The following is a 9676-nucleotide window of genomic DNA, read 5'->3' as shown; positions in this document are numbered from 1 at the left end:
AAGCACCCCTGCCAGTTCTAAGTGGTTTGTCTCAACTCTCTTATCTGTTGCTGGTCTGTTATAAGAAATTGAACAATAAGAGACTTGCTGGCCAGATTACTAGATGAAAATTAAGGAAAAAAGAAAACGAATGCAGCGGCCACATTTAAGGGTGGGTAAGCTGCAATAGATGACATTTTTGCTTTTGGGTTTATGTATTCTTTCAAGATATGGGATCAGTCAAAACTGAGAAATGATGGTGGAGCTTTATGTGACAATTACACTTGCTCATCCTCAGGCTGCACAGAGATTCTCCATCTAGTGGGACAACAATCTTGGCATCAGCAGACTGAGAGTGATCATCACTGGGGCAAGTCAACAGAGCAGTTAACGCTTTACACACACCACCGCCATGAGTTGTTCACCGTTCCCAACTTCCACCATCCCATTTCTGACCTTTAAAAATTGTCTGTATCACTGGATGCCATGATATTTGCTTGTGTTGGAACGGCTCTGGGCCAATGCAAACCCAACTCTTCTGATGTGGATGAGCGCTGATGGCCCACTTACGCTATCGCAATGTGATAAGTAACACATGTTGCATGTATTGGTCGGATTTGGTGACTAAGTGGCATCCTAAAGAACCTTGCCAATGGACGAGCATTGCAGCGCTGCTCAACACCTGGCATGCTGTTGAAATGTTACAGGTACAATTTTTGCCCTGTGGTGGTATATAGGGCAGATCATTTAATGTGACACTTTCCATAGTTAATAGTATGTATATGCTAAAAGATGGTTTATTATTTTTATGTATTATTTACTTAATATGTCTCATTAAAAAAATTATATATATTTATATAAATACACAAAAACATTTTCTATTAAAAACAATTATATACCCTTCCTGCTATTTTTGTGGATCCAGCCATGAAAGGGTTATCCTCCCCCTGCCATTGTACGTCCTCCTCTCTCCTCCTCCTCCCTCCATGAGTCACTCCGCACCGCCCCCTGCTGTCTGTCTCTAGGTGATGCTGCGGCTAAGATGGACGCTGTGTGATGCTGTGTGCCTCCTCTTCCCCCCGATCACCGTGCCAGTGAGCCCCTGTACCCGGAGCCTGTCCCCTCTGTGTGACTATGGAGGGACAGGCAGAGCCCTGTGTTTAGATGACGATCCCCCCTAGGACTCCCCTCTTCTTCTGATCCTCTGTCCCCCTCCTCTGCACCATGGCTGGGATTATCAAGAAGCAAATCCTGAAACATCTCTCCAGGTCAGTCTTTTATCATTGTGATCCTTCCTGACCGTCAGGGATGCTGCGGAAACCCCTGGCAACCAATCAGCAGTCAGCTTTTGTTTGCGCTGCCCGCTGTGCACTCACGTCAGCTCAGATCTGGTTGGTTGCTGGGGGTGACCGCGCTTTGCACATCATCGCTGAAACATGGTCAGTTTGGCTTCTTGCTGCTTCCTATAAATAGGGGTAGGAAGAGCAGGCTATAAATAATTGATAGGGGGGACGTGAGACTCCTGAGAGGGGTGATGTTAGCAGCACAAAAGGGTTAAAGTTAATGGGCACATTGGGGACGTAGGACAATGTGTTTTTCTCAGCTGTACCTTGACGTGGGAGGTTGACGTGACAACAGGAACTCAGAATGGGCTTGGTAAACATGATGTCATGCTGGGGGGTTTGAGGGTCCAAGGGTGACATCTGTGACTGGCGGCGTCTGGCACGGCGAAGGTCCCCTGTCACCTTGTTATCGCCTACGCCAGAGGAATCCTCTGATCAATTATTTCCCTCCTCACCCTTTTCTTTCAGGAATTTACTACAGGCAGGCATGTCATTGGGAAGAGGCGGAGAGACATGACATCTATCTTCAGTTTAACCACGGGCGCCCTGTTCTATAACTTCCTCGTCTCCATGGAAGGTGTCACCCAGCCCTCCAGCATGGAACGGGTTAGGTGGCTGGAGCTGGTGTGGTGTCCTTCTCACCGGCCAGCTTGCTCCGCTGCCAGTGGCACCGTCCCAGGTCTGGCATGACCCGGCACACATACATTTGGCTGTCGCTCCCTGTCTAAGAATCTGAACTTTGTCATATCATTAGTTTGGCAGAGTAATAAAAATAACGATGATGGTGATGTGGTGGATGTTTTCACACTCTCTGGTACGGGTCAGGTTTCCTGGGCTTGGCTGTGTTTCCATGTCTGCTAGTTCTGTTTAAAAAACATGATGTCATTCGGGAGCGCTGTCTGGCCTCTCGCTACCATGAATGTGCCAAGGTTTTGGGTTTTTATTACAGGGTGGCGTTGGTGCTGACATAATGAAATCCCAACCAAATTATGGAGGGGGAAGATTCATCTCAATGTGTCATCTGTAATGGAAATAGTGAAGCCGGCTCACCTTAGTGCCCATGTGCCATTGCTCAGATACTCCTTTTTAGTATATCATTCATGTGGCATGGCTTGTGTCTTGAGGTTTGCCCTTCTTGTACTGCCATGGGTCTTTGTGCCATCCTTCTGGCAGTGTCGGGGGTCTTTAAGGCCCCCTCCTGGCAGTCCTGGGATGGGTCTTTGTGCTCCCCTACTTGTTGTCCCATGGCGGGTCTGTGTACTTCTGTTTCTGACAGTCCCACGGTAGTTCGGTGTGCTTCCCTTTTCTGGCAGTCCCGGGGTGGGTTTGTTTGCCCCCATGCTGCCAGTTCCCAGGGTGGGTCTGTGTGCTTCCCTTTTCTGGCAGTCCCAGGGTGGGTCTGTGTGCTTCCCTTTTCTGGCAGTCCCAGGGTGGGTCTGTGTGCTCTCCTGTTAGCATTCCATGGCCGGTCTGTGTGTTTCCCTTTTCTGGCAGTCCCAGGTGGGTCTGTGTGCTCTCCTGTTAGCATTCCATGGTGGTTCTGTATGTTTCCCTTTTCTGGCAGTCCCAGGTGGGTCTGTGTGCTCTCCTGTTAGCATTCCATGGTGGTTCTGTGTGTTTCCCTTTTCTGGCAGATCCCAAGTGGGTCTGTGTGTTTTCCCTTTTCTGGCAGATTCCAGGTGGGCCTGTATGCTTCCCTTTTCTGGCAGTCCCAGGGTGGGTCTGTGTGCTCTCCTGTTAGCATCCCCGGGTGGGTCTGTATGCTTCCCTTTTCTGGCAGTCCCAGGGTGGGTCTGTGTGCCCTCCCTCCTGTTAGCATCCCGGGGTAGGTCTGTGTACTTCCCTTTTCTGGCAGTCCCAGGGTACCATTCTGGCATCCTGAGTTGTCTTTGTCCTATCTGTAACCCGTTATCTGAACCTGTGTGCCGTCTTCCTAGCACCCCCTTGGTTCCTGTGAAGTTGCATTCTGGCACCCAGAGGTGCTTTTGTGTTCTATGTATAGCATCCCCCCAGAGACCTCCTGTGTGGCCCTGTTTCACCCCAGTGGCATGTGTGTTGCCTTGCTGGCAACCTGTGTGGTTCCATTTTAGCACCCCTGAGGATTCTTTGTGCTATTGCCCCCCTCTGAAGCCTGTGGGCTACTTTCCTGGCTCTCCTGCCTGTCAGGGGGAAAACATTAGTGACTAACTTTGAAAATGAATCGCAGCCTATAAACTGTCCGCCGGGAAGGTCCATCCAGGGATTGGCGGCCAAGGTTGTGCAGGAGCTTATACAAAGGAGTGCAACCTATTCTGGTCCTAAACAGCCGGCTCTGCTGACCGCTCTCTCTGAGTACCTCTGTGTGACTCTGCATCATTGTACTGGGGTCCTTCTGTCATTGTTTTTACCCCCCCCCCATGGGGAGAGTTCCCTGTACAATGTATCACACTCTGTTATGTCTTACAGTCTCCAGCTCCATAATTCTCCCTTAGTAATACCGCTAATAACTTATCCTCCCAGTAATAATCCATCTCATCATGTAATCATTCCTAATTATGGATTTGTGTCTCCTTCTAAAAATCATCTTTTACTATCGTCTATGAAGAGCGCTAATAAAGGAGCTCCCCGCTCCTCTTTTGTTATTGCCGTCTACACAGCCCGGGCCTGGGTGATAATTGCTGGAACCGATCAGAATACCGGATCTTTATGTGTATGGCCAGCATTTTATCCTGGGAGCAGAGCTTCTTCCAGACTATAAAAACCTATTTCATAGAAAGGGTTGTAGCTTTTCTAATAACATAATGGAGTTTGGTTCAGCTTGTGTGGTGTGCGGAGATCCGATTTAAAAACAGCTGCGAGGCCACAAGTGTCAGCCTACCTGAAAGCGTGCACATAACGGCCATTGTGTGGTGTCTGCAGGTAGGTCGGGTATTTCCGAGTCATGTTTCTAGATTCCAGTGAATCACTTCCTAGGATACCACAAAGCATGAATAATTGAGGCTCCATGAATTATAAAGAGATTGATCTAGATTCTCTTTTATTTTTCTTCTGCTTAGGAAAACCTTTTTGCTGTACCTCGCTCCTCCACCGATGGAGACCCACAAACTCCCAAGGAAGCCATTGGCTGCTCAGGCAGCAAGGGATGTTTTAAGGGAGGATGTACATATGTACCCCAACCCCATACCAAGCTCTCTTGAAGGGGGTGCAAGGTATAGGTAAGGGTAGACACCGTGAGGGGTATTTATCAAAACTGGAGCAGACAGAACCTGGTGTAGCTGTGCACGGCAACCCATCGGTTTCTCTCTTTCATTTTAAAATCTCAACTGAACAAACTGAAGGGAGAAGCTGATTGGTTGCCGTGGGCAACTGCTCCAGGTTCTGCCTGCTCCAGTTTTGATAAATTCCCCTCCATATGTTGCCTGCTATGCAGTATTTAATTTTTGCACATCCCTTGCATTCCTGCATCATAACTTTTATTATTCGGAGAGGTCCTGCCTTCCCAGCTACTGTCCAATCTCTAGTGACAATATAGACAGCTATACACAGACCCCATGACTTAAAGTGGGTAAAAGTGGGTAAAACTTGTTTTCTAATTTTAGAGTAGGTAAGAAAGTTCTTAGTTCCAGCGAATATTAGAAAGTGAGTGGAAAGGCACATTTTTTGTCACCAAAACAGGAGGTGAGGGGAAATCTTCTAGTGGGGGCACCTGTTGCGGGACAGCTGTTAAAAGTAGGGTTTTTCACTCACTTTGGGAAGACTTTCATTCACTTCTTGTATCTCTGCAACAGGAAGTGAGGTGTAATACAAGGTTGAACAAATTAATATGGAATTCAGGAGCCAGCAGGATTTTTTTTTTAGTAGCCAGCTCCATTGACAACAACTAGACGAAACCCTCAAAAGTTGGGCGCCAGCTGTAATTTTTAAGGAGCGTTGGCTTCCTGGCTTCTGGGATTTGTCCAGCCCTGGTGTGATATATATATTGTGAAAAACAAAACACCATGGTGGTAAGCTGCAATATGGTGCGTTGTTGTTCCCAAGTTTATATATACTTTAATTACTTGCACAGCAAAACAGTGCTACTTACTGCCCCTCAAGAGCCTGCTCATACAATCTGTGTAAAGAAAGTGCTTGTGAGAGTTGTAGTTCTGAGGGAGCAATATCTATGCCAATGGGAGCTGAGCTTCTGACAGCTGCTCCAGCAAAAATTTTACAAGCCTGGTGATGATGTTACAGGAAGTAATAAAAGTTATTTCCCATTACAGGAACAAGGTAAAAGACAAAAGTAATGCTGGGACATGCTCTAAGGCCTCGTTCACACCAGACACAGTGAGGGGAATTAATCAAAACTGGAACAGACAAAATTTGGAGCAGCTGTGCATGGCAACCAATCAGCATCCACCTTTTCATTTTCAAACCTTAACTGAACAAACTGAAGAGAGAAGCTGATTGGTTGCCATAGGCAACTGCTCCAGATTCTTCTGCTCCAGTATTGATAAATCCCCCCAGTGTGTTTCCGGCCCGATTCTGGCCAGAACGCACTGCATCGCATTGCGGCTGGCTCGTTATATTGTGGGGCAGGAGGGGGCGTGGCGGTCCATTGAAGTGAATGGCACGGTAGCCACGCAGCCTCCGGCCGCACGGGAACGCAAGGCACCTTTATGCCTGATGTCCGGTCTGAACAAACTGCTGCAAGCACTATTTTGTTCGGACCGGACCGCAGGTATAATGTGCCTTGCGTTGCCGTGCGGCCGATCGCATTGCGGCCAGAGGTCGTGGCTACTGTGCCATTCACTTCAATGGACTGCCACTCCCCCTTCTGCCCCACAACATAGTGAGCCAGCCGCAATGCGATGCAGTGCGTTCTGGCCAGAATCGGGCCGGAACGCGCTGTGGTGTTAACAAGGCCTAAAACAGGGTTAGCCAAACTTTGGCCCTGCAGCTGTGGTCGCACTACAAATACCATAAGGCATTGCAAGACTCTGATGTCCACAGGCATGACTTACAGAGGCAGATGCCTTATGGGATTTGTAGTTTGACTACAGCTGGAGGGCCGAAGTTTGGCCACCCTTGCTCTAGACTAGGGTCGGGGTGTTGTGGTGGTGGTGGTGGGGGGGTTTGGGTGCCTGAACATACCCTTTAAAACACCTGTAGTTCCACAACAGCTGGAGGGCCGCAGTTGCCCACCCCTGGGCTACATGAACAATGCCTCCATGACTACTTTTTGCTGCCTTTGTGTGTGCACTTTAAAGGGCTCCTTGGTCTGACTTCTGACATGAACAAACTGATCTTTAGAGATTTCAGCATAGACATTGAAAGCCAACTCTAAACAATAGAAGAATGTCTGATAAAATCCAGGCTTGGTTGGCTTGCTGACTGGTCTTATTCTGTCTCTGCTCAGTGACACAGATTGTCTGTCTGTAAAATAAGGGACACATGAAGGACGAGTGCTGTGTACGTCACAACTCTAGAGTAACATTTCTCTTGTGTTCCATATAACACTTCTCAGAAACGCCCCAGTGCACCTACAGCATGCTCAACTCCTTGTGTACCAAGACATAATTCTCCCGTCTGCTTTGGTACACACAAAGGCGAGCCTTATACCTTTACAGTCTCAAAGGCCCTTTTACAGTCTTATCTCCGATACATATCATATCTTCAGGTGGATCATTAAAAGCAAGATGCACAGATTGTTTTAGCTGTAAAAGGAAAGCAGAGCGTGTCTTCGGCTATCGCATGTTTGGATGTTTTTAGTGAACCTTGGCCCATTTATGGCAAAGCACAGGTTCACTTTAATGACCTATGTTACCAGCAGTATATACCTACCTTTAGCTGCCGCATCTAGAGTTAGGGTAAGTAAGCCCTGTGTTACCTGCAGGCCTCTGTGAGCTCTAAGCCTCAACGTTGATCTCGTTGCCCCCATGTGGCAGGGCTGGATGCCTTAGTGGCCAGTGGCCAACCATAGCACTGTCACCTGGAAAGAAGGGAAGTCCTATGCGCCCCATACCTGGAAGTACCAGGTATTTTCTTCTATTCTGACAGCCAAATAGAGAGATAAAAAAGCAAAGGCTGTGGCGAAGATACGAGGTGGAGGGTGATAGGGGGTCCAAACCCCCCACAACATTCGTGGCGCAGCAGCTAAAGTGTTGTAAACGCCTTACAGCCTCAGCTGTGTGCCCACAGGCAATCCACCGCAGAGCAGCTGAAGATGTAAGATGTATGTAACACTGTACTTACCCAGATAAATAAACCGCATGGCTACTGGTTATACTGGAATGGAAGAGACCTGACTATGCCTACCCCTTTCTGTGGGTGGAGTTCACAGGATGGTCTTCAGATGAATGCATGCATCTACCATTGAAAGGTTCAGGACTGGTTCGATTGGCGGCAATGTTTAACTATGGTAAAAGAGGTCATTTTGCTTTTTGCCAGTGGAAAGGAGGGCCTAGCTAGTCTAGGTGGGAAAGGAGGGCCCAGCTAGTCTAGGTGGGAAAGGAGGGCCCAGCTAGTCTAGGAGGCAAAGGAGGGCCCGGCTAGTCTAGGAGGCAAAGGAGGGCCCGGCTAGTCTAGGAGGCAAAGGAGGGCCCGGCTAGTCTAGGAGGCAAAGGAGGGCCCAGCTAGTCTAGGAGGGAAATGTTTATAGGAAAAAAAAAAGAAGAGGCATAGGCGACAGCGAAGGCTGGAAGCCGGTATAGTGCGTTACATGTGGAAGACTGGACAAGCACTGAGGTTCAGTAGGATGTGTAATTGGGTTTAGAGTAGGCCAGCTGAGGCTAAGCACGCTTCGCAGAGGATTGTGGGAGTGGAAATGTGGGCTGCTGGGCAAAAGCCGAAGTGGTTTCTTGGCAGCTGGGATTTTAAAAGTAAGAGAACCAAGGTGAATCGATCCAGCGGAAATGATACGCCAGCACACTGGACTCTCTCTTTATTTTCCCCTTCCCTTCTGTTGATTTCTTTTTACTTCTCACTTCTGTTTCTCTCTCTTTCCTCATTTCTCTTTTTCTCTCTCTCCTTCTCCCTTCTCTTTTTATATTTTGTTCTCTCTCTTCTTCCTCCCTCCTCTTCTTCTTCCTCCCTCCTCTTCTTCTTCTTCCTCCCTCCTTCTTCTTCTTCCTCCCTCCTCTTCTTCTTCTTCCTCCCTCCTCTTCTTCTTTCTTTCACTCTCCTCCCTCCTCTTCTTCTTTCTTTCACTCTCCTCCCTTTTACTCTCCTCCCTTTTACTCTCCTCCCTTTTACTCTCCTCCCTTTTTATCTCTTTTCCCCCCTTTTCTTCTCCTTTTTCACTTTCACCCTTCCTTCTGTTTCTCTCTATCACAGGAATGGGGTGGACGGTAAGGTAGCCTGCCTCAGGGGGTGGAAATTACCTTCAGTAAAAGTGAAGTTGATGTGGAAAGTCTTTGATATGGAAGAATTGTGTAATATCGGACTGCTGTGTTGTGAGGCCATGTCCCTTAGACCGGAGGTTACTTTGTGTCACATACACCATATGGGGTGTAAAGCAAAACCAATCATTGCAAGCTTGCCGTGTGTTTACCTCCTCTTGTAAATCAGAGTATCAGTGTGGTTGGTTGAACTTTGGAATTACGAGAGATTTACAGCTCGGTGTGTGCTATCATCTGACCTATTATAAATAAAAGCACCACAGCACAGCCTGATCAAATGACCTGGTATACTTCAGCTTATATAATGCGTTTGACTTTAGTGGTTCCACCTCAGTGGGAATTTCTGTACCTATTTTGCAGGGGAATTAAGAGATTAAAGGGGAAGGGATTATTTGAAAGAACAGCTAAAAGTAAAACTTACACATGGTTGGAATTTTCTGTACATACCATATGATCAGGAGAACACGAATGAAAACATATCCTGACTTGGCTTCTATTAAAGGTATCCTTCAAGCTAACTGGATGACTATGTTTGTTACCATACTGCAACAATTGCCATCAGTTATGGTTTTCACCTTTTTTTTTTCTATCTTTGTTTTTGCTACTGATCACATCCGGTCTCTTTTAACCACTTCCTGTCTATATTTTCGGCTGGTTTTCTAGCGTGCTCCTTAGACAAAAGACATGCAACCGTACAATAGAAACGGTCGCACGTCTTCGTTCACATTGCACGATTCTCGTACGATCACGGGATTGGCACCTTAATAGATGGAAAACTGCTAAAAAGTTGAAAAATCCTTGCAATGTATCCACACACACATTAAGATCTCTGTACAATTTCAACTTAAATTTGTTAAATTGTTTGACTGTAAATTTGCAGAGATGTAACCTCCCTTGAGATACAACAGGAAGTGGCAGGAAATCTCTACAACATTTTCATAATAATTTGCTTTGACAGTTGTTACTTAACATGTGTTACATTACCCCCCCCCCCCC

At 47.2% G+C, this 9676-nt stretch overlaps 1 protein-coding gene across 1 annotated transcript in view; it reads left to right on the top strand.

Moving 5' to 3' along the window:
- The first annotated feature begins 1080 nt into the window (after window positions 1–1080).
- The window catches only part of UHRF1BP1L (UHRF1 binding protein 1 like), a 79382-nt gene continuing 70786 nt past the window's right edge, over window positions 1081–9676 (top strand). Inside the window, exon 1 of the mRNA XM_018558046.1 lies at window positions 1081–1247. Coding sequence (XP_018413548.1) covers window positions 1204–1247 — 44 coding nt within the window. The 5' untranslated portion in view covers window positions 1081–1203. The remainder of the gene's footprint in view (window positions 1248–9676) is intronic.

Source organism: Nanorana parkeri, unplaced genomic scaffold (assembly GCF_000935625.1).
Source record: "Nanorana parkeri isolate BGI_ZX_2015 unplaced genomic scaffold, ASM93562v1 scaffold14, whole genome shotgun sequence".
Lineage (NCBI taxonomy): Eukaryota > Metazoa > Chordata > Amphibia > Anura > Dicroglossidae > Nanorana > Nanorana parkeri.
The sequence above is the reverse complement of the archived record's forward strand: the minus strand, read 5'-3'. Positions and strand labels throughout refer to the sequence as shown.